At 36.2% G+C, this 26,655-nt stretch overlaps 1 protein-coding gene across 1 annotated transcript in view; it reads left to right on the top strand.

The window, feature by feature from the left end:
• The first annotated feature begins 16,831 nt into the window (after positions 1–16,831).
• The window catches only part of LOC132911135 (uncharacterized), a 55,598-nt gene continuing 45,774 nt past the window's right edge, over positions 16,832–26,655 (top strand). Inside the window, exon 1 of the mRNA XM_060967534.1 lies at positions 16,832–17,177. Coding sequence (XP_060823517.1) covers positions 17,133–17,177 — 45 coding nt within the window. The 5' untranslated portion in view covers positions 16,832–17,132. The remainder of the gene's footprint in view (positions 17,178–26,655) is intronic.

Below are 26,655 nucleotides of genomic sequence, written 5' to 3' on the forward strand. Positions count from 1 at the left end.
AGAAAGAAAGTTAATAGTTGCGTTTTGGCTCAACCTTCTTGTTTTTTTTTTTTTTTTAATAATCTGAGTCGTGGCTTGTAATTTTACGTGACACGTTTTTCGTTCCTGTTGATGTCCTTCCAAAAGTATTAGGGTTTCTTGTCTCCGCTGATGTGGCTTTCTTGGAAATGTTGAAGTTATTTCAGGAAGTCCTTGCTGTTACAGTTAATCTTGCAGTTTTAATTTCTGCTGATGATAAGTCGTGTTCTCCTTGACACACGGTTACTGTCACGAATCAATTTTCCTTTTTGCCATGTGGTACGCCAGATGTGACGATCCTTGCGAGATTCCCCGTAGTCCGGACGCCAAGACCTATCTATTGTTCTATTAACTCGCAGCAGGCCTAAGAAGACGACATAAACCGAATCTGTTCAGTTTCAGTTTTCTTCACATAAACATTTTCGGTTTACAGATGGTCCTTATGTTTGTTGCACGCTCTTACCTAATACGGAGAAAGCGGGTGTCTGGCAAGATAAGACTTTTCCCATGAACAAGGATGCCCACGAGCCATATCTAGCTCTCCTTGTCTTTATTACCTAATTCATTTACCAATGGGCATCGCGGATCATTACCCTCGCTTTTCCACCAAAAAGTGTGGACAACGAATCCGCGTTCTGAGTTCCAAAGGGAACACCCACACCGAGTTTTCCTCAGTAAGAGCAGTAGAGCAGTCAGATAGTCTTGAACGGTCACGCCTAGAGCTCGGAAGTGTATTGTAAACATAAGAGAAAAATAAAAGTTTCTTTTCTCATTAAATTCATTATTATTTTACGTGACATTACCTTCGCTGATGCCGATACTTGATCCTTTGGCGCGTGGGAATTGCTTATCTCTGCAAATGCTACGTTGGAGGATCGTGGTCTCTTAATTTTCGTTGTCTGCTTATCGTACTGGGTATTGTGGTGAGGAGAGCGCACGGAAGATCTATCTTCCCGTATCTTCCCGTATCTTCCCGTGCTCTTTAGTATAATAAAGTATTTCTTAAATTATTTCTATATTTGTTGATTTATTGCGATATTAAAGTATTCGCACGTGTCGTACTTTTTATTTCCCTTAAGCTTTCTGTTCCTAATACCATTTGCCCAGAGTTGTGGCTCGCGCTATTCACGAATTATGACGTATTCCTTTTCTTGTCTCACGTTACGGCTCGTGTGGAGCGCGAGGCGTGACAATATCTAATTCTCTTTGTCTTCGCGGTTTAGAAGCTTTAATGAAATTTTTTGTTACACATTCTAAGAAGCTTCTGAATATGCCGAATGAAAAGATTTTGGAAGATGTTCACATTAGAGGACAGAAAATGATTAATGAAACATTATGAAACCTTTTCTTAAGAGATTTAGAAAGAAAAGTATTAAATTTATTACTATCATACGCAATTAAAATTTACAACTTCAAACAGAGTGAGTCATAAATTCATGTCCTTTCTTTATCGTGAAGGGGGTGAATCTACATACTAAAATAATTAGAAAAAGGTCTTATGAGTATATATACCTTAGTTTCCGAATTATAGACGTTTAAAGAAAATTACAAGTTTTAAGTTTGCTTTTCCTCATGCCTTATTAAAGGAATGCCTAATTAAAAGGAAGTAATTACTTGTGTTGAATACATAGTACATTTGTATTGTACGTGCGACAGTGGGGGAACGTAGAGCGAAAACACACACAAATATGTATCCCCTCTTTGGTATGTGTGTGAGCGTCGCATGATGGCCTAGAACTCCGTAGAGACAAAAGAGAGAGGTACAGTGTGAAATCTCGTGCTCTAGGCCTCTGGCGAGTAGCCCACGTGGCGAGCTAAGTTATGTGAATGTTAGAATAAAGTTCTTTGTAATACCTCTCCAAATTCTCTCCATACTTTTACATGGTAGCAGAGCAGAGATTCGTGGTTAATTGTTCTATTGGTATGCTGGTTTGTTCAGGTGATTTAATTAGTGAGTGAGTTTTACTAAATGAAGAAACGTTCGAAGACATTAGGAAGATTCCGAACACGTAGGAACGTTCGAAAATAAACAAGAAACTAAAATAATATAATTGTATATAAAACAGTTTTGTATACAAGTTTATCTATCAGAATAAGAATTGGTGGTAAGGAAGCCGGAAATTTTTATTATTTAACTAAGAATGATATGCAATTTTTGAAAGAAACCTGACTAAAATGAGAAGTGCAAGTTCGGGATTGTTTAAATAACAAGAAAAAAATAAAGAAAAGAACATAGAAAAAAGAAAGGAACGAAGAAAAGAAGATATGCAACATATAGATTTGGGGTATTAAACTGTATCAGTAAATGCTATAATACTTTTCTTGCATCCGACTGTAGAATGTAAACACATTTAAGAACAAATCCAGTTTAAGAATTATTGAAATTTTAACATTTTTTTCGGGAGAAGGGATTACTTGCTACCCATGTTTACTTTGAGAGTCATATTTCTCGTGATGAGCAGAACACGTTGTAATAAAAAATTTGACCTTACATTTCAAAGTTCAGGTCGTTTTTTTGCACAAACAAAACAATTCTTGTAGAATTCTCGTTATACTTATTTTCTTTACACACTGTATATATACATTTTATCGCAACAAATGCTTTGCTGTCTGTTTGGTAACATTGCGACATAACGTGCCAGAAAAAATCGCTCGTTTGCATCGAACAAAGAAAACTTTGATAAATTTCTATATTTTGCCATGTAAAAAGATTATAGTATTTACATTTGACTCAAATTATACTTTTCTTGTTTTCTTGCTTACTTATTTACTTACTCATTAACTTTCTCTTGTCTTACAATTATAATGATTTATAAAATTCTAATATTCTTTCTTTTCTAATGGATTTCACAGACAACAATATTAATATTTATTGTATTAATTGCATCGTATTAAGTATATTGATATTTACACAAGTACTGGTCCAATCTTTTATACAGCGGTGGTCAAAAGAATGTTTAAAATTGGAATTTGCATATGTGTAGTTATATTAGTAACTTCACATCCAATAGTTTCTACCATATTAGTAATGATTAACTACCTTGAAATATATATTAAATCTATTCATTGCTTCTGTCAGAAGAATTCCGTCTACTAAAATTATAAAAATTTATAAATATAAAATTATATAACATAATAAAATAATAATAAAATAATAACTTTTAGTCTTCCTTTCGTGTATTACTACATGTGTATTATATAATCTATTCGACTCAGCGAGTCAAAGTTTATACAACACTGAACAGAACTAAATCAATGAATATTTGTTACTTTTGTATTTGTTACAAGCAAAAAAAGAAACATTTATAATATTAAGAAGTTGGTTAGATTACTTTTAATTATGCAAATATATTTAATGTTTATCTTATTTAGATTTTATATATGGTGGAATCAAACTAGATTAAATTAAATAAAGCTTCCATTACTATTACTACTACTACTATTAGATTAAATAAGAATTTCTTGAAGACAACTCTGTTCGTGAATTCAAATTTGCTAAGTTTGAGAAAACGTAGTTGAAGTACACGGAACGAATGGGAAGAATTTTACATGGCTGCCGTAACTCCATCATAAGAGAAACTTATTTAATTTTGTCTATTCGGTTGCTGCAACGATGTAACGACTTCTTTACTGAAAATCAAGATCAAAAATTTTATTGACAACATCTCTCCACTTTGCAACACAATTAATTTAAATTTTAGAGATTAAACCTTTACGATGATTAGGTGACATATTCTAGGTTCTTGGGGCTTTGTATTTTTATTAATATGGTGCGCTATACATTTTCAAACTTCCTCTGAAGAAGTAAATTAGTATGTTCACGAAATATCGGAACAAAGCAACTGACTAATAAAAATAAAAACAAAGTTGGAACCCAACGAACTAGAAATATGTAAATTAATTTTATGTTAATTATTTGTCTCATGCCTAATACCTATGTAATTCTTACTGCCTTTCCTTTTCGTGTTCTCTTTTCTTTATAAGTTTTTCTAATTCAAATGAAGATATAAAGAAATTGTTCTTCGTATTTTTTCTCGTTTTGATCTTATGATCTTATGGTATCATTTATGATAATAAAACATGATTCAGAAGCTTAGAAAAGATAGAAATTGTGATAAATTTCTGCAACGAGATTTAGAATTTATTTGAAACATTTTTCTTCAACAATTTCATCTAATATTTCAATTTTTTATTCGATTCAATCATTATTAACAAAGTAGTTATTTTTAATTAATTTTAATCGCTCCAAAATATTTCGCAGTCTGAAGATTAAACTTTTTTTTCCCAATATATTTCCAATCCGTTATCATTGGAAGAGGAGAGGAAACGTAACTATTTTTGCTTGCATCTATAGTTTACACACAGATAGAATTTGACACAGCAATAAAACTTTCTTTCAGTTCCAAACTCTCATATCCATTTTAAAGGAATGTTAAAAATTAATTTCTGCGCAAAACTCCTGGAGTTTGATACACGTTGGTACGCTACTACAATGAGGGAAACGAAAGTTGAAAATTCTGAGACTGTATGTTTTATATGATTTCTGTACTAAAAAACGAGAGGTCGAAGCTTTTTGCAAATCGAAACAATGTTTACAGATCATCTAAATTTAAATATTAGAAAAATGACATTTTACTCACCAAATTAATATTGTATAGATTTTCACGGTATTTAGAGGCCAAACTTTGTCGTTATTACGGATATTCATACAATATAATCAAACAAAGCATGTTATATTAACGTTTAAAGTCTTATTATAAGTTAGAATTAAAATAGGAAGTACGAAAGAAAAAGTAATAGATTTGCAGCTATTACGCTACAAGACAACAGTAGGTTTGCAACCAAAGTAATAGCTGCTGATGCAATAGAACCGCGAATAATTAATAGGTAGACAAAAATGTTTAATTAATTAAATTTTCGGATAACAGGACAACCACATTTCTGATATTAAAATTCATGTATTGAAATAGAAGATACCAAGAAAATTGTATATTTTTTTGCCTACTGATTTGCATAACTTTTTTTACATAAGTAATTCTATAGAGTTACGTTCTTTTTGTGCTTCAAATTATCTAAATTCTTTTCTAGATGCCTTGAACGCTTCGGCATCAGAAGACGCATCCTTATTTTTGTTGTTATTTCAGGTTATGCAAAATTATGTCTGCAAGATCTTCTATATTAGAAACTTTATGAACGACGGATTGTTGATTTGTCACGGAATTGAGTATACAGGTTATATAAAAGTTGGAAACAAATGGAAGCATGTAGTATTCATCAAAAGATGCAAAGGAGTTGTAATAAACATGTGTTCAAAAACTATTAGTTTCGGAGTTACGAGATGTTTAATATATAAGATTATACTACATAGTAAAACAGTTGCTCAGTTAAGTTAATTAATACAACGAAGCTGAAACTGCTGTTCAGAGATACAACAAATGCCGGGGATCTTTCGATATGAGCATGATTCTATAAAAAAAGCGTCCAGAAGTTGTGTTGAATTGAACGTATAGTTGGACATATTGAATATAAATACGTTCAATACAAAATTGTGAAGAACATATGTTATTGGCAAGAACACCTTATAACTCAGAAAATAGTAGTTTTAGAATTCATGTTTATTAACACCTTTCTTACTTATTTTGATGAGTACTATACGTTCCTATTTATTCCCAACTTATGTATACCCTGTATAATCTCTTACTAGTTCAATCAGTATTGTGTTTTTCTTTTTTACTAAAATTTTGTGTTTTAGCAAATTCTTTTTGCAAATATGGAAAAACACGCTATTCATATAATAATATATATTATTTAGTAGAAGATCATACATCCTGTATTCGCAGGAGCACGTCCTTATACCGGCAATGGCAAGCGTGTGTCACGTCGGAGACACAAGAGATCGCGAAATTAACGGATCGCCGGTGATCTCCTCGCGTGGCGGTTCGAACGAAATGATTCTTTCACGAATAGGGTGAAGAAAATAGAACTTTGTATGCGATAATGAGATTTATTGCAGAAATCTGACAGAGTGATGGTTCAAGCGTTACAACAGCGTGGTTCGGAATGTTAGAACAGACTGACTCGAGATGCTACAACGGACTGTTTTAGCGCTGGTTTAGGAAGGTGCTTCTATCCAGGGTGTAGTCCCTTTGGAGGGGCCTTTTTAGTTATTGTTTCAACAGATGTGGCATGCAGGCTGTTCGGTCTATCTGGTTACTGAGCAGATGGTTTTCTTGAGTGTGTGACACGTGCACAGCTTCGTAATCAGTTAATTGCCGAAGCTTTGGGAATAAACGTGTATCGATGAACTTACGTATATCGTTATCGTAGAAGGATCGCGTGTTATTTCCCGTATAATTTCCATCTTCCATTTGGACCTAATACGTATAAAATAGTTTAGTACAAGGGAAGGAATTGATTACTATTAAAGGAAAATAATTAAATATGGGATGGTATACGTAATAAGGAATAGAATAATTTTTAAAAATCTGACAAGTAAATGTCTTTCAAACGGCTACAAGCTATCTCACTCCTTCACTTTAAGAGTATTTATTTTGTCAAAAACATATTTACAATACTCGATAGAAGAATCAATGTCCAAACTTTGTAGTAGAATTTGTAATATAATCAGTCGGAATTGCTTTGCCTGCAACTGTGAAATGTGAAGATGTTCATTTGCACAAGATCTGCAGTTAAACAGTCTAGATTGGAGCTGACAATACTATAAGCAATTTTCCCAAGTATCCTGTTTGCATTCAACGTAAGATATACAGTGCTGGACAAAAGTATTGGCACAGCAAGATTGTTATGATACAAATGCTTATAACTATTAAACAAATTGATTTAAACAAAAAACTTTTTGACGTATTTATTTATTATCTATCCTAGTTTATTACATAACAAGAGCAACAATATAAATAAAATAATACGCAAAATAATAACAAAAATATATTTTTTGAACATTTTATGGGTGGACAAAAGTATTGGCACAGTAGAATATTTACGCTTATAACTAATTACATAATAAACTTCTAATATTTTGTTGGCAGTCCTTTTCTTTTAAGGACTTCCTTTAATCTTCTTAATTATAACACTCGATCAGTGAAACTGGAGACTTCAGTTATTAAACAACAAAAAACCAAGAAAGAGTAATAATGTCTAGAAAAACGAAAGAAACCACAATTGAAGAAAGAAAAATAATATTAAATTTATATAAGATGAATAAATCTTACAACGAAATTGCACAAATCATAAACAGAAGTCGTTTTACTGTGCGTTCAGTCATAAAACGCTTTAAAAGTGAAGAAAATCTAGAGAATCAAATTAGGAGTGGTCGCCCTTCTAAGGTAACAATTCGAGAAAAAAGGAAAATCGTAAATATTGTAAAGAAGGATCCAAAAACTAATTCGACTGAAATTGCTTCGATGTTAAAAGCTGAGTGTGAAAAAGAAGTAAGTACCAAAACTGTACGTAGGGTATTGAAGGATGCCGGTTATTCTGCCCGTGCAGCACGAAGAAAGCCCTACATCAGTAAAATAAACCAAAAGAAAAGAGTGGAATTCGCGAAAGAATTTGTTACGAAAGATACTGATTTTTGGGAAAAGATCATGTTTTCAGATGAAAGTAAGTTTAATATTTTTAATATTTAATATTTTTAAATCTGACGGCAGAATATTAGTATGGCGAAAACCCAACACAGAGATGGACGAACTGAATCTGCAAGCCACCATGAAACATGGGGGTGGTGGTTTAATGGTGTGGGGATGTATGGCATCATCGGGTGTAGGAGAACTTATATTCATTGATGAGATAATGGATAAATATGTATATTTAAATATACTCAAGCAAAATCTTTTGAAAAGTACTCAAAAATTAAACCTCCCCAGGGATTTCTATTTTCAGCAGGATCGAGATCCTAAACATATGGCGTATATTGTTCGTCAGTGGATAATATATAATACTGCCCACACATTAAACACACCACCTCAAAGTCCCGATATGAATCCCATTGAGCACGTGTGGAACGAATTGGAAAAAAGAATTAGGAAACATAATATCACAAGCAAGTCTGAACTGAAGAAAGTTCTTCTGCAGGAATGGAGCAATATTGTACCTGAATTCACTAAAAAATTAGTCCACTCGATGCCCAGAAGATTAAAGGAAGTCCTTAAAAGAAAAGGACTGCCAACAAAATATTAGAAGTTTATTATGTAATTAGTTATAAGCGTAAATATTCTACTGTGCCAATAGTTTTGTCCACCCATAAAATGTTCAAAAAATATATTTTTGTTATTATTTTGCGTATTATTTTATTTATATTGTTGCTCTTGTTATGTAATAAACTAGAATAGATAATAAATAAATACGTCAAAAAGTTTTTTGTTTAAATCAATTTGTTTAGTAGTTATAAGCATTTCTATCATAACAATCATGCTGTGCCAATACTTTTGTCCAGCACTGTATGTATACTTACCCGCTTCCTAGATAGCATCAGATATTGCTTTGCTACATAGTGCGTATTTGACTTCAATTTCATCTTATTACCTATTATGCTCTCATTGTAGATAAACAAATGGTAATCTTAGGATAATAATTGAAACTGAGTTAAGTTCGGATTTTACAGAGTAAAGATTATTCTGATGTAGGTACTGGTGTAGAATAAAGAAATTTAAATTAATTAGAAATTAGCAACTACTGTAGATTTTTATGCGTTTATAGAAAATTCGAAAACGTAAAATTACACAAAATGCACATAATGTAAGAAAATATACAAAATACCCAAATTGTAATACTTTTTATAATATTATATTTGGTAGGTAAAACAATTATCCAAAACCTAATATAAACTTAAGCCAAACTTCAAAAAATATTTGTATATAGCGTGGAAACTGAAGTCAAGCGGGGTTTGTATATATGGAGTGTAAAGGACGTAAAGGGCATCGTAGTGTGATTCTACGCGGAAATTTGAAATTCGTAAGTGGAAATTTGTAAAAAAAAGTATTACGACCGTTCGCGGAGAGACGCGATCGCGAGAAAAAAGCGTCAGCGAGAGGCGTAAATTCTCGCTACGATTCGGATAATCGACGCCGCGAGTTAGTCGTTCCCCTGTTTCGATTAAGATAACAGATGTAGTTCAAGTGAGTTTAACACTGAATTAACAGAGTTAATATAAACTTGTATATTTAACAATATTTAATATTACAATGCACAGGTCACAAATTATTTAACGATGAATACAATTAATGTGTTACAGAAATTCGACCCGACTTTATGATATCTCTCGATGAATTCGTTAGACTAAGCGACTTTAATTTTATTCGTCAGAACCTCTCTGTGCATGCCGTTTGAATCTTCAAATGAGATTGATGCCCTTCGATCTTTTCTTTGTCTTCTCTGGGAGACGACTCCACTACGCTCGGGTCACGCCACCGTTCGCGCCTATGATCACGTATGCCACCTTTTTTGTGCAAATAAAATAACGGACCGAAGGCGAATCGACGTTTCCAGAACTCGCTGCTTCATGACAAATATGCGCTTGTCGCAACACTGTATATTTTTCGTCGGTCATGTAAGACGATCTGTCTGCGACACTGTAGTACCACGAGCGACGGTTAGGAATAGTAACCCTCGGGGCGTAACAAAAAGGTTTATGCAAAAACGTTCTTGACCTCAAGGAGACCAAATTTTTTATTGCAACGTATTCTACTCATCGCGAGGAGCAAAAGTCTCGAAGAAACTATTGGTCGCAAATGATCCCTTCTTCCGGAAAAAATGTTTTAATAATTCTTAAACATTTCATAATTGATTCACAAATTGTATTTACACTTTGCAGCCAGATGCACTTTCTCTCACAATTCCCTTGCAAAATTTTCTTGCATATTTCATGTTTTCTTTGTTTGTTTCTTTCTTTGTGTGTGTGTGGCTTTTTACTTTCTCTTTTTCTCACTATTTAAACAGTTTCTAATTCGCAGTTCTCATTTCGGTCAAATTCCTCTTCAAAATTACGTATAATTCTTCAATTCTGATAATGGAAACGATGTTCAATTCGATGTTTCATTTATGCATTTGTGCAATGGATGTTGAACTATAAGCAATGTAGTCACACAATTCCTAACCATTCTTGATTAAATTTTTCAATTATTGCATGTAATTTTTCACAAGTCCAGATTCTGATATTTGGTAACTTCCTGCTACTGCATTCATTACGGCCCAAAAAACATAGTTGCAACTTAAATAGTGTAGGATCGAGAAAAAGGGTGCACATCCGGTCAAGATCGATCGTGTTTGCTCTCGTATTGTAGATTGCTTGATGGATTGGTTATGAATTGACTATATTTATGCACAAACTGGTGTATATATGTGGTGTGTATTTTGAGATTATGAAAACTAACTGATTCTGGTTATTTTGACATGACCGAGTTTTCGTACATGTGATTTTGTTGATTCTTAACATTCTGTGATTGAATTCTCGTTGAAGCGATTTTGTTGATTCCTGTAGTTCTGTATGATTCGGTCTAAAAATTACCCATTTCTGTATCCTTAATACTTCGTATCCTCCTTTCCATTGTACGTTGTGCTCTTGGAAGGGTGGTCAAGGCCTAGTGCAGTGTATACATCGTTGAATCGTCATCGTTGAATATTCGAGATGCGTCGAGTTATATTGTGGAACAGTTAAAAATACATGCCATTATCAATCCGCCAAATCACTTACGCACCATTTAGGTGCTAGTGTGCTGATGGTCGTCGTGCTAAAAATCTATTTCTTAAAAATAGCGGTTGTTCTTGACAGTGGCATAAATGCGGCATAACAGAACCCTCGGTATATCGCGTTATAACACGCAACATGTCATCCCTTCTTGAACAGTCACGTTCAAAATCAATAAGAAATAAAGGCTATGAGTTAGTAATGGTTGTTGTAAAAATTATCGTCTGATTTGTTATATATTTTTGTGTGTGTGTAGAGGTATGTGTACATATACAGATAATTCTTACATCTAATGCGTTTATAATGCAATGTAATTCATGAGCTACTGAAGAGTTATGACATCCATACAAAATGTTATCTAACTTAGTGATGCTATTTTATTTAGTGCTAGTTTATTTCTTTTTATTTTTGTGATTTTTGTGACGTATAGAATTATAATTGAAATATTACTACTAAGCGTATATACACGTCAGTCTAATTATGATAAGTACTCTTATAACTACTTCTGCACAAAATGCAACGCTCAAAGTTTTACGTTTCCGTTTCGCTAGAGTGATCAATTGGTAGCGGAACTATTTTTTTGACACTTCGCATTCATCGTGTCTGTTACCACACAGGTTATTCCATCCTCCTTTAAGTGGATGACGATAATGCGTTCTATCGGCCAGAGCGATGGGGGCTGAGTGGGTATTGCCTTAGATTGAGTGAATGACCAGCATGCTCTCTTTTATAGTTGATTGTGTGGTGCCATTTTTACCATGAGTTTGTTAAGATATTCTTTATACTACCGCTTCCAGAAATTTTGCTCGAGGACTTGCGCATGTTGCTAAAATGATATCCGACCTGTCCTTATTTCGATATGATCGTAGTCAGGCGTACTTGTTAATGTTCCACCTATTAGGAAGAAATCGGATGTTAAAGAATTGAAGGCATTGGGGATTGGATGAGAAAGAGATTAACGATCGTGAGTTCAGGATGGCCTCTATTTCTGTCAAGCGAGTTCTTCGGAGGTAAACAAAGTGTTCCCATGATACGCATGAGATGACGTTTGCAGGATTTAACTGTAACCTGTCATAACCCATTAAAATATGGAATACGAGGACTGTGTGAAAAGTCGGTTAGTGTTATTGTTAGTGAGATATTTTTTAATTTTAGTATTGCTGATTGTTATTAATATAATAAAATATTAACACAAAGCTTTGTACTAATGATGTCAAGTTTGTGTTTTATTGTGGTGAAGATGATAGTGTTATCGGAATTTAGATCAGTGCTTTTTCCGTGTCTGGTAAAGAATCTTTTTGAGCCGTGATAAAAGCATCAGATGCAAGGTTACTCACGAATTCTATATGTACGTCCTTAATGCTAAAGCAAACGAATATCGCGGCGTAGATTTTCAGTTTTCTGGTTTTCTTTTTCTAGTTTATTTTTGGTTTTTACAATTTGTCCAGAAGGACATTTGGTAAAGTATTATATTTTAGTGATTAGGAAAAAAATAAAAATAAAAATATAGCATGTGGGTGGCTACCTCCAGCGGGGTGCCATCTTCGTGTTTGCTAGGTTATATTTTTTATGAGATCTGATGGGTTTTCCATTTCCTTTTTAGTCTTCTTACAATGTTTGTTGTGTTGTTCGTTTCCGCTGCCAGCCGGTTAGGATGTATTGCTGTTCTTCCCCATAGTGGAATTCCGTATTATTATATATATTAAAAAAGAAAAAGCATATAGAAATATATTCATTAAAAATGGATTAAAAAATGTAAATAAAAATACAAAAAAATTATTAATTATGAGGGATTTGAACTTGTAATGGGGTAATTGGAGAACTTATCACTGTTTAGATTTTTTTATTCATTAATAAGCGTTTCATTAAATGTCGAAATTGAATTTCATTGCATATAATGTTATAAAACATGGGTAAAAAGTTTTATTTCTATATTATATATTTTTAGTCTTAATGTCTACAATTGGTCTTCAAGACTAGTTCCGTTTTTGGGGTATTTGGTATGTTTTTTTGGATACTTTCTTTTTTTGTCTATGATATATTTTTATCTTTATTGTGCTCAAAAGTATTTTGGTTGTTAGCTATAAAAATTACGCTTGCTTTGTGTGATTTATCAACTAAATTATATACAAGTCTAAGCCTACGATTTGTGTCTAGGGTATTTACGTATGTATATATATACATATTTACAATCTTATCTGTAATATATAGACTTATCTGTAATTGTTGAGGTATTTATTGATTTTGTGTATTGTTAGTTAAACCATTAATAGATTTTATTCTCTCTAGCTTTCTTTTCTTTTTATCTATCTGTAATTGTATGAATATATTGCTTTTGTATTGGTCTCTTGGTTAATATGGAACATGATTGGCATATGCTGCAATATTGTCGCTTTCTGTGATGAGTTCGCTGCGTCTACTGCAGAAACATTTTAGGCGGTATATATCTTGATACTATCCTTTTTTCTTTTTTGCTTTATCAAAGAATTAAGACTGTGGGTAAAATAGTTTTCCTATTAACTTATTGTGTAACTTTTTGTTGTTCTGGCGGAATGATTTATTCATAGATCTATTAGATGTGTCTTGGCTCTTGTTATATTTGCTTTTGTTGTTTGCTTTTTTTGATTATGTGTCGATGTGTATGTATAGATATTTGATTGCATGTCATGTTATACCCTTAGGTATTTGATTAATTGTTTGTGCGGTATTATCGTTTGGGAATTCGTAATTTCTTTAATTCGCAATTTTTTCCATTGTTTTTTTTACTTCCGAATGGGCTATTTTAAGTGTAAATCTGAAGAATATTGTTTCACATTTCATTGCATTTATTTTTAATTCCCTGCTTTTAAAGTAAGTACCGATTTTGTAAAATAAACGTTATAATTTGTTTTATATGTTGAATATTTTGTAACCTGTGGCGAAAATTATTAGGTTGCCTGCAAACGAGATTGTATTTATGCAGATGTCGGTATCTATTCAAAGAGTTTTAGCAGATTGACTGTAAAAGTGTTAAATAGAATTGGAGAGTTGACTATTCCCTGTTGTAATTCATTCTTTATGTATTTTGAACTTTTTGTTTTTAACCATACTTCAGATTATTTTTATTACATGAGGAGGAAATTGCAGTTTATCGAGTTTATAAATTATAACTTCTAGCCATACGGTCTGGCCATATCGAAAGCCTTTTCTAAATCGATCGGGCAGGCATTTAGACATTGTCCGCTATGGAGAGCCAAGCAAATTAATGTCTAAGGCAAATTTGTTGATAGCATGTATCACAGAATGTTGCTTTCTAAAATCGAATTATTGATTGCATATTATTTCGTTGTCATTTGTAAATATTATTATTAATTTATTTATAACTTTTTCATATATTTAGCTTGCTAGTATTAAGAAGAAGACTTATTGGTCTATAGTTTTGTTAGATCAGTCCCGTTTTTTCCTTTCTTTTTTAGTACTGTTAATCTTGTTAGTTTTCATTTGTTAGGGAATTTGACGTTGTACAATGCATTATTGAATAGGATTATGAACAGATTATGAACTGGATTTCCTAGCAGAGGATCTAATCCGAAGGAAAACATGAGAACCGAGAGTCTAACTACAGGTTGATTAACCTTTAACGCGTGTGCCTTTCAAGCACCACCGATGCGCGGTATTCTATTCTGTGTGCCTCTCGAGCACCACCGATGTGCGCCGCTCTACTCTAAGTGTGCCTCTTGAGTACTGTAGATAAAGCCAATCAATATGCATCAACATATTGTTTCCCGAAAAAATCGTTAAAATGGTGGCGGAAATTGTTCTTTTGGGGACTAGAAATAAGCGTAATAAATGCTTATATACTTTACAAGATTTCTCAGGAAAGGAAAGGAGAAAGCGCTTTGCACACTATAAGTTTGTCAAATTATTAGTAAGTCAGGTCGTAATTAACTTTCGAAATAACAATGTGTATGACAGGTCTTCCGGAACAGATAAGGAACAACGTTTACATGGGAAATTCCATATAATAAATCAGTTGCCGAAAGGAAAAAAAATGTCTTGTTTGTACACCAAAAGGAGGTAATGCGGTAAAAAAAGTTTTCTACTGTGAGACCTGTGAACGCAAACCCCTGTTTGTATCGTAATGAATGTTTTAAAAAATTCCACACATTATTCAATTATAATAAATATAAATATTGTAATCAAAATTATATTACTTCTGAGACGAATAAAGATTGCTTTGAATGACTTTAATATTACTATTTACACGTCATTGTAGCATTTAAAATCTGACACTTAAAAACTAAACCGATCGATATTCACAATTAAAAGTTGGAGCGTTAAGGGTCAAGATGAAGAACAGAATGACGATGACGGATTTCGTACGACGGACAATACAAAAAATATTTATTCGGATTAAACCAAAGTAGATTCGGTGCAATAAATAAATAAATAATGAATTAAACGGGATTTAAGCGTACTGTGTTAGAAATCTAATACGAGCTTTTAATATACAGGAATATGTATTTGTCTAACAGCTTATTAGTACTGTAATTGGAATGCCGTTAAAATTGAGTAAGTGCTTGGTTACTGATTTCGTCTATCTTTAATCCTATTTTAAGCGCTGTTATTTTATTAGCGACAAGTTTCTCGAGCTGTTTATTTCGTAGTTTGCTGTTCCGGGATTTATTAATTTGAATTGCGCTCCTATTGCTTTCAGTTTTTCGATAACAGAGTTAATGTTTTCTTGTGTGAATTTCGTTGAATCTATTCCGGTTTTTGGCAGTAGCATATCACTTTGTTTATCTATTTTTTTATGATTGTTTATAGTTTTTTGGAATTCTTTCTAAATAATTTCTTCTATTCTTTTTAGGATCTGTTGGTATCTACGGAGTAAGTTATTTTTACTGGGCTCGTTTGCTTCCTTTATGTTATTTATTTGGATGATTAGATAACTTTTATCTTTCTGCAGCTTACGGATTTTCCTATTGATATATTGTTCAGAAAAGTTGAAAGATTACATTTTTGGAACGATGGATGTAATTGTTTATTTTGTAACTGATTCTATCTTTTCTAGTTCTGTGTCAATTTCTTTATTGTTTAGGTTTTTGTCATGTGGGATTTTTATCTCATTTATTTGTATCAATGTTTTTCTTCTAAATTTATGAGTACCGATTTTTTTGAAGGTGTATTTGATATTGGAGGAACTTGGCTTTAAATAGGTTTTGGATAGATATTCTTATTTTTAAATCGCTGTAGTCGTTGCCGAATGCAAGTCTGTTGTTAATAAGAGCGTAGTGTTTTATTCTGTTGTCGTATAAGTGATATTCTATATTCTCGTTCGTTGTAATTGAACCATTTATGTAAGGCTACGCCTCTAAGATTTTGTGATGTATTGCGCCATGCGGCATTTAAATATCCCGCTAGGATTGTTTGGGATCCTCTCGCCACCGGCGATCTTTGAAGCGCTGTTGACGAGCGAGAGGGGCAGGAAGGCCGTAGCCTCCTTCTGCGAGATAGTTATGCTGCGGAAGGAGGCGGCGGAGCAGGAGAGGGAGCGGGCTTCCCATCCCGAGAGGATTGGCCGACGAGGGCGCAGCGGTGCCCGTGGACGCGCCTATATAAGGCGCGTGAGAGCCGCAGCGACCTCCGAAGAGGAATGAAGTTAGGTGCTGGACCTCCCAGCACCCGGGAGGCACCAAACAGTCCGGTTGGGGATCCGGTCGGCCCCTGGGAGAGTGCGAGACGTGACATACGGACGGAATATTGTGTGCGGGGGGCCCGGTGTGTCGTCACAGCGGTTCCCGGGCACCCCTCGGTCGCAATAGGGATGGTCATTGTGGAGGTTTTAGTCGGTTGGAGTCCGACACTACCACGCCGCTCTTCCCCCTAGAGACGGCGGGTATCCGTGCGGATTTCCTCCACGAAAAAAAAAAAAGTATAGCCGATCCTTATATTATTAGTTTTTACACTTTATATATTCGTATTATATAATAATGCCACCTTTATTCTTATTTATTTGTTTCCTCCAGGTTTTTATTAACACTTGTCATAGACAAATATGAAAATATGTTTACTATTTCTGACCTACTTCATAAAAGGTTTTTACTTCATGTACTCGCACATAACATTAGAAATAGTCTTGATAACAATCATTAGTGGTAGAATTCATAAAAACACGAAAATTAATATACAACTCAGTGAAAAAATAAGAAAAATCATTTTCTGTATATTTTGTGATAGTTTCTGATACCAAAGACACTTTGTAAACTTCATCGAAAAAATAAATAAATTATTAAGGACACTATTCAGTTATTTTATGTGATTTACAAATCTTTGGTATAAGCTTGTTTATGTCTATTATATGTTTTTTTGCTGTTTCAGAGAAACATAGAAGTAGACGTCAGTGTGGAGGAAAGAAATCGATCCGAAGAATATGACACCATGTATGTCGACAAGGATCAGGATGCTAATCACAGTGGTATGTAATATATACATGTAATATCGTAAATCTTGGGGGTAATTCAGGTGATCGATTCTGAAGTCTGGCTTAAAATATAATAGAATAATGTCATTTTAAAAAGACGTTGCACGATCACTGTGCTTCTTATATATATGTCGGGTTGGCGTTAGGGGCGTGTAATGAGTCTTCGCCGGTGTTGTTCATCGTTGCTGCACAAACGTTTATTACACAGATATAGTTGGTACAAGATTGACAAGCGGCCGCGGTAACTAGACGCTAATGACAATGACCCTAGGTTCGATATGGCGAATCCACGGTCCACGGGATAATGAATATACTTTGCTTCGAAGTCTAAGTCGGACTCGACTTACTACTCGTGATACAAGGATCGCTTGATTAGCTCTTTGCTAAGACGTAGATTATTCACCGATCGTACAAACACACTAGGCATTTGGCTAATGAGACTGCAAGAAAGGGAATGACTTTCCGTCACGACGACGCTGCAGAGGAAGACTATGATGGGATGTGTCTTACTTTTCCCGTGGTACTCGGTACTCCTATATTCTTTGCCGCCTCTTGTTTCTAATTTTCCGTCTACTTTTCTGCTCTTTCCAATCTTCCTGAAAGTCCCTGTTATTTTTCTCTCTCGGTTACTTTTTCCTTTTCCGACAATGCTCTACACGCCTCCGCATACGTTAAATCTACCTTCTTCGGTTGCCTCCTCTCTTCGATTCTTCTTCCTCTACCTGGGATATCTGTTTTCTCTTGCTCATTTGCGATTTCCTGTGTCTATTCTTTTACGTGGCCCCTTTGATTTTCCTTTTTCACTAATGTCAGGTGCCAGCGGAGACGTTTGCGCCGCCACAGGTTTGTTTGGTCGCGATATCCTTTTAACTTCTGCCCTACTCCTTGTCATCATTTTCTTTTCTAATTTCTCTATCCTTTGCCACAAGGACGTTGCCTGGTCATCTGTAATTATTCTATTTACTACAGGGTCCTTTTTTGAAGTTATGTATAGTAGTCTTATTGCGACTGTTTTTATATTCATAAATACCTCCTTCAACCCTTTCGCTTCGGCAGTCCAGTCCGTCGAAGTGCCGTCACCGAACGGAAGCACGCGCCAGAAATGTGCACAGTGCGTGTGGTTTTTGTATATACGTTTCTAAGTCTTAAATAATTACTATGCTTAATAAAATAATTTTTGCTCTAATATAGCACGTACTCTTTTCATTTTTAATATGGAAAGACTTACAAAATTATATTAGTTATTCTATAAACATTAGATCAATTACAGTTGATATGTTTTTAGATTTACAGGACTTTACAATTAAACGTTTAATATAATTAATAATGTAACACAAATTAGTTAGTAGATTAATATGTAGAAACTAGTAATATAATTCTGTATGATATATTCTGAAACATAGATCTATACATAATCCAACGTTGCAATTTTTACATTCATATCGCGATTCGGATCTTTTATCATTTTTACTACAGATGACACATCTTCGACTTCGGTTTTTACCTCTTGATATATACAGTGAGGGGAAATGTCTTTCCGTTAATCTCGCTGGATTATCTGCGGCTCTGGTATGACACCGAATTATATTATGTTTTATTTTGTGATTATTTGCTTTATTAACGCTAACTGGAGTTTTGCCATCGATATGACTTCTCCCCGTTTGTATTTATGTAAGCAATATGCATCCCACACACAGATGACGATGAGATGGAGGAAAAATTTACGATACCATTTCAATGATTTTCGTGTTGTATTAACGGTACTTATCACCATATCCACCTTATCTACTATACCCATTGACTTATTATAATACATAACGCAAACAGGCTTCTGCATACTGTGTTTCCTTCATATTTTGATGCTGTTGCAAAATCTGTAGTATGCATACTCGAAATCATGTAAATTTCTCTTCTATCTATCCACTTCATGACTAACAAACTTTTTCAAGACTGAAAATATGCCTCTCCTTCTTTTAACTTCTCTTCAATCTTCGGCATTCCATTTCGTCGTTTTTTCACGGTCCCGCATACATTAAAAAAGGTAAACAACGCGGAACTTGAATAAAAATTATCAACGTAGAGTGTATGATCTTTCTTTTTAATCTTTCCTTTCATGATCCTTTTATGATCTTTCTTTTTAAAAGTGACAAAACGATTTCCTCCGATTTTCCAATTCCCGTATTTTCACTTTCTGTAATAGTTGAAATTCCGGCATATACTATTAGGTCTTGTACATAATTTGTTTTACAATTACAAAACATATACGATTTTATGCCAAACCGGTTCCTTTTCGTCGGAATGTATTGCTTAAAAGACAAGCGACCTTTACATAATAATAAACTGTCATCAATGCAAACTTTTTGAAAAGAATGAAATGTGTCATTGAATGATTTTCGCAGTATATTAGTTACGGCTCTTATTTTACTTAGGCGATCATCAGTGCGCTCAAGTTCATGTGAAAAATGTATCATCCGTAGTAACGAAATATAACGATCTCTGACCATTAATTCACCAAAAATATTGCTTTGTAAATATTTATTTTTATTTCAGTACTCTTGCAATGTAATTACTCTTGTAATTTTTTGTTACGTGACATCATAAAGCAAAGAAGCAGTACATTTCGTCTACTGCCGTTTTTTCTTGGGTATTTAGATTGTTATTACTCTTCTGAGCCTAATAGTAATTTATTTCATATACAATATATTCTATGAGTTCTTGCGAAATGAACAGTTCAAAGTAGTCTATAATTTTGGAACATCTACGTATTTTTTTTGTCATTCCCGACATTTTTGAAGAAAATTGATGAATTTTTTATATGAAATTATTGAATGTTCATGATATGTTGCAATAGGCGTCCTTCGCTTTATCATCAGTTAACTCCGTTTCTGATTCCGATGTGCTGCACATGCTTCTTCGTCATCTTTTACACAGATGGAAATTATTTTCATTTTTCGAGTTCGAATCATTTCCTGAATCGGTTATACCGTTTAGAAACATAATACTTCTTTTATTTCTTGTATGTATTGAAAGGGCTTAAACTGTTCCTAAATAAATTTTTAACCAAAGCCTAACTTATAACTTTTAATTTTTTAAAAATTAAGAATTATACCTTAAGCCGATCTATTCTTAATTTTTACAGAAAAACAAATATGAACTATCGTTTCACCGTCGAATGGATTCGATAGATATTTTGGAATGAAACAGTAAACGATCATTGATGTCTGATGTATATTAAGTAACACGTTTTGATGTAACATGAAAGTGTAGTTGTAATATGTGATTTATCCAATACGTCAATAGAATTAACAGAAAATGTTCTGCCGATAACGACGAATTCATCATGACCACAGATGGTACTTGTATACACATCATATAGATGCCGGATATATCCGGTGCTTGAAGCGAAAGGGTTAATAATTCCTCCAGGGACTTTAGTTCTCCCACTTTTATGGTGATAGTATCATCCTCTTCATCCAATGTAACTTTCAGTTTCGTTTCATCACCTACTGCCTCGCTTTCCGTCTCGGCTAGATTCACTCTCTTCTTATCAATATTCTTCTGTGTTGCTGATTCGTTAAGATCAGTATTATCCTTTTTATTTTTAGTTGCAATGGGCATATTGTAATTACTATGTTCGGAGTAGTGACCTTGAATGTCAGTCACGCGTCACCCTCCTCTATTTATATCCGTTGCTTGCATATTCGGTTCCTAGCTGTTAAGAATTGTGGATCTTTGGTGCCGAAATAATGTTGAAGGAACATTGACTATACACTAGGATGTAATATTTAAATAATAATATATTTATTACTAGAAGGATTTCTCACATATTCTTCGATACATACTTGGACGCGTCTCCTCACTTTCTCTACACTCGACGACTGCTAACCGACTCTTCTGGACGCTTCTTCACAACTGCCGATCGTTCTTTGTCTCAACTCAGGCCTGGACGCGCTCTGACGCTACACACACATGTATCCACACACTGATACTCATATACAAGTAACTCTACGCGCATTTAACCCAGTCCAGTACGAAAGATTATACATATCTCAACACTAGCTAAGCTCCTTTTTGGAGTGAACGGGTCCTCTCCTTCCTTCATTCTCTTCATAAGAAAGGGCAGAGTTTTTCCTTCTGATAACCTTATATCAGAGATTACTCTCACTTTATCTTTCTTTCATTCTTCCTCTTGTGGTGTCTCCTTCCTCAGCAGTGTCAATTATGCGTACCTCTTTTTCTTCGTCAGTACCCTCGGTCGCTACTACTGAACTAGAGGTGGTCCTGCATCCCAACCTCATTTTTTGCACGCGAGAAGGGGAAAATGCAATTACGCAAGATCCAGTGGCCTGCGCCACTAGGTTATGTGGGACTCGGAAAGATGGTTACGCTATACCCTCTAAAAAATCCTGCTCTTCCTAATCTTTATTAATCAGTAAATTGTGCCTGCATCGCCTATTTTAGGCATTCCTTCAGCGTGACATATTTATGTGCAGTCAGTCTACGATTAATAGATAATGATTAATATATATATAATAAATAAAGAAATAAATGTATGTTTAATCATGTAAAGTTTTATGCACTTTCATGCACTTTATAAATAATTATTATGTTATCTAGGTTATTCTCTATTCCTACGTTTTTTGGAGAGCTCGATTTCTTTTTCTTTAGCTTGTCTAGTTTTCATAATTGTACCACAAAATATTTTGTATTGTTTCCATATGTTGTCATTAGCTGCGACATGATTTATCAAATTTCCGGTGTTAATGTTTTCTCCGACGAGATTTTCGATTGCTGTGCGTTGCACTATCCATCTTGGGCATTTGAGCAGTGCATGCTCCGCATCGTCGGGATCTGCTTTACATTGCCAGTATTGCTTGGAATTTTTTTATTTATTCTCTTTATGTAATAGTTAAAAATATCATATCCGGTGAGTAATTGCATGGTGTAATGATCGATGTGTTTTTCATTTTTTATGAAGGTGGCTGCGTCATTTATCAATTTTCTTGTCCCATTGTCTCTCTTATATCTAGTCATTCAATCTTCTACTGCCATCTCTTCTATTTTATCAATCTCTTCTTTCAATGGATTTTGTTTACTACTGGTTAAACTTTTTAATGCATGCAGTGTATACCTTTTTTTTGCCACATACATCTTCTGACATCACTGTGTATTGGCATATCCCCTGTTAGCACGCATAATGCTGAATAAGAGACAATCCCATATGCTGTTGATGTGCATATAAGTGCAGGTCTTTGTGTTCTTATAAAATCCTTTTATTCCTTATAAACTTTAATACATCAGTCCATACGGGGGAAACATACAGTACTACGGACTCTCAGACTTTGTAATAGAACCTTCGTACGATGTTGGATGGGTCATTAACGTTTGGTAGGAGTCGTTTCATCATTCCCACTATACCGTCGGCTCTGCAACAAGCTAATTTAAGGTGTATTAAATAATTCCTTCTACTATCGGTCGTGACACGTAAGTGTTTTATAGTTTCGTTGGTGATTAAAAACTTGTTTGCTATATTAACATTAATTATCTTGGGTATTCTCAAGCCCGTTATTATTCTGTTTTATTCGTTGCTTCTTGCATTCCAGCACCATTAAATTACTTAATTCGTCATAGACTAGGTTCCATAGTAATGGTCCTACTACGGAACCCTGGGAACTCCCGCATATATTTTCCTTTTTATTTCTCTCTCATTCACTTTAATTCCGACTTCCTTGTCTTTCAGATAGTCATGTAGTAATCCCGTTAATTTAAATGTCAGTTGCCCATATTTCGCTTCACTTAATATTGGGTTTGGTTAATATGGTTGCTTAATATGGTTTCCTCGCTGTTGTTCATTTCGTCTGTATAGCGTGGAAACGTCTGTGTCATTGAAGTGCTACTCTCGGAGATTACTCTTTTGTCCGTCCTACCACTCGTTGTCTTTCTTCTCTTTGGCTTGTTAGTCCATTCAGTCAGTCACGTAGCAATTCGTCCATCATTCCTTCAATTTTAGCTATCTCCGAGTCCTCTTTTGAAACCAGATGTATTCGTCTTTTTAGGCTGCAGATACTTTCCACTGCATCCATCAATATCTGGGTTAAATGTTCCAGCTCACCTGCTTTTATAATCATTACATTCTTGTCATTTACTCGTTTGGTTTTATCTTCCTTTTCTTTATCAATTGCATCATTATTTTTTCTTTTGTTTTCTTTTTCCACGTGGAGACAGGGCTGGCGGCTTATACGCCGGCGGTTCTATCCGGAACGACATGTCAAGCAATTTTTGGCCTGGTGCCCTGACTCGCCACACCGGTAACATTGGTCGGATCGGTCGGTCTTCGACTCGCAATTCTGGCGCACATGACCAGTCTCCAGGCATTTGAAGCACTGGAGGTTGCACTGCGGAAGTGAGTAAACCGTCGCCATCGAACATCCCACCTGCAGTTTTCCTTTGCCGTCATAAGCGCTGCAGATCTTCTTCGCCGCTGTCAAAGGGCAGTGGAGCCACACCGAGCCAAGGCCCTGCGGGGTGACTCGGATCTCGTCTACTTCGACCTCGCCGGCGTTGCAACCGCCCGCCTCAGCGACGGCTGCCGCCACCTCATCCAGGGTGACCGAGATGTCGAGCTGAGTGAGCTTCAACTCCACCGTCTTCTGTGGTGCGGGTATTATGATGGGGATGCCCTGATAATGTTTCCTCGCAGTCTCGAACACAATCGAACCGGAACCCTCCCCATTATTGTCGGTCGTCATAGTTGCGATACCCACCAAGTTGAGTAGAAATTCTCTGATGTTCTCTTTAGTCAGCTTGGTCCCCTTCGGAACTCTCGCTAGTATTTCCGGGTGAGAGAACAGCGCAGGGTTCAGCGCGGTGTTTGTTATATAGTCCATCCCAACCGCGCTCGACTTCTTCGACTCTTCACCTTTCTCCTTCTTCTTACTTTTACCACCTCTTTTCTTTTTCCATCTCTTTTCTTTTCCTATTTTTCCTCCACTACTGCTATTCCCTGCTCCCTTCGCGGATTTCGAGAGCTGAGCGGCCACCTGGGCTAAGGTCATTTCCATGCTCTACGCTGCGGCCTTTCCTTCCTCGATGTTTTTATCTTCTTTGTCTTTTCTTCTGTCCTCTTTCGAATCGATGATATTGTTCAATTCGTCCACCTCGTTATCCGACAACTCGACGGTCGATTGCGAGGAGCCCCCCTCCGACCGCAACCTCACGGATTGTTTAGTTTGCGACGACAGCAGACAACGGTCCACTTGGATAGTCATAAGGCGGAACAGATTCTCGATTCGCTGCAGCAGTGCTTGAGGCTCCGAACGACCGGATTTTCTGTTTCCTTCATCGTCGCCGTCAACGACGTTGTAATCCCCCGCCCCGCAGGTACAGCGGGGATGGCTCAACGCTTGACGAGGTAGGCCCATGTCAGCCGTTTGGACCCTGGGTGTCATTTTTGTTGTCGTTGTCGTCCCTGTCACCGTCGGGTCCGCCGTTTCCTCTTTTTTATCTTTGCTCTCGAGGTGGTGCAGTCTCTCCCGCGTGCGTGCGCTCGTCCCAGAGTCCTCTTCTTTTTTCTTTTCCGCCCCCATGTTATTGATGTTGACATAGCGGCGGTTGCGAAGAGGACTGTTCGGCGTCGTAATTCCGGAAGAGGCGGTTGTTTGCTCCAGAAGCAAAGCACTTGCCGCCCGCGCCTTATGGGACGCAATTACCAATCGCTTAACAAGCGACCACTCCAAGCTCTTGGTGATGGACGCAACCCACTCCACTGCCTCCATTTCGCGTATTATCATCGCGCCAAGTTCGGCAGCTGTCTTGTCGATTATTGCTTCCCCTATATCCGAGTCCAACGATTGGGCAGAATTTCTCTTCCTCCTCCCAGAAGGTGACGCGGTTACAAGATCCGCACTTCCGTCCGTGCTATCGTCTTTCAATTTGATGATCCTTCGACTCGGACGCTTCTTCTGCTTTGCCAACGGGGAAGGACCAACCGACGACGTTTTATCATCGGAGCTGTCCCTTCTACGTCCCAACGGCAACTCGTTCCAAAAGTATCCAGACTCGCTCACTTCGGTACGCGACACGTCAGAATCTATGGACGTACTCTTACTCTCCACACCCTGTTTCTCATCACCAGACGCAGAAGCACGTCCAAGGGCCTGGCGGTCCACCCCCGGACGGCCGCGGTTGCACGATGTCGACGCAGCGGGGCCCGCTTGACCACCCTCTACTGCGCCGGTACTGGGGTCTCCCTCCCCTGCACCGTAAACTGTATTCTTTTTACATTTATTATCCATATTATTTATTTAAATTTCGCCAAGGTCGTTACCATCAGTTCCAGTCCTAGTGCCACTCACTCTTCCGCACTCTATCCCGGTTAAAGCCGGTGTAGGGTGACGGGGAGCCCCAACGAGAAGGTGAGGTGAGTGGTCTTGACAAGTATGGGCCCACCAACTTCTCCGAAATTCTCCGCACCGGATCGGCAAACCGACGGATGCGCAAAGGCACCGACTGGCCGTCACCCAGCTACAGGACAATATCAGATTCATCAGGGTTTCCCACAACGTTGTACTACGCTGCGAGAACCCATACCTGTCTCGTGCTCCCCAATCTAGCCCCAAACTTTTTTTTTCTTTTTTTATGTGGAGAAATCCTCATGGAAATCCTCATGTGGGAAGCGGCGGAGTAGTGTCAGACTCTTAATGACTAAAATTGCTCGATCCGTTGCGCGTGAGATATTGCGCTCCATGTTCTAAAGATGTTTCAAAATCACGGCAGGAAGGCGTAGTCGGTAGATCCATACATTATTTTTCCTACTCATTAAAGGATGATGTAGGGTCCATGTTACGTCGCGCGAGATGGTCCGTGCGGCGTCCCTCACGATGCGGCCGCCAAGGCCTACACTTCGTTACACTGACCTGCAATAAACCCAAGGAACCACCATAAACCGAATCTTTTTAGCTTAATTTCTATTCATATAAGTATTTTCGGTTTATGGATGGTCCTTTAAATAGTCCTTAGGTTTATTGCACGCTCTTACTAATTACGGAGAAAGCGGATGTTTGCCCAGCGAAATAGCTGGTTTTTCCCAGGAACAAGGACACCCATGAACCACATCTGCAGGAGACTTTCTCCTCGTATTTTATTTATTAACATTCGTTATAATCAATAGGCATCGCGGATCGTCACCCTCACTTTTCTATCGAAAAGTGTAAACAACGAATCCGCGTTCTTAGTTCAAAAAGGGCACACCCACACCAAGCTTTCCTCCTCAATAGTACGAGACGGGTCTGTTACTGTTCTATCAATTCTCGGGCGGTCAAATCTACTGATCTTCAAATCGTCTCTTCATATCTTCGGGTCAACTATTGTACTTTCCGACACGACGAAGTCAAATAATTCCTGTCTGCGCAACAAGTATTGTAAGCTGGTGCAAATATATACATATTATATAACTGTAGACTAAACTGTACTC

Source organism: Bombus pascuorum, chromosome 10, assembly GCF_905332965.1.
Source record: "Bombus pascuorum chromosome 10, iyBomPasc1.1, whole genome shotgun sequence".
Taxonomy (NCBI): Eukaryota; Metazoa; Arthropoda; class Insecta; order Hymenoptera; family Apidae; genus Bombus; species Bombus pascuorum.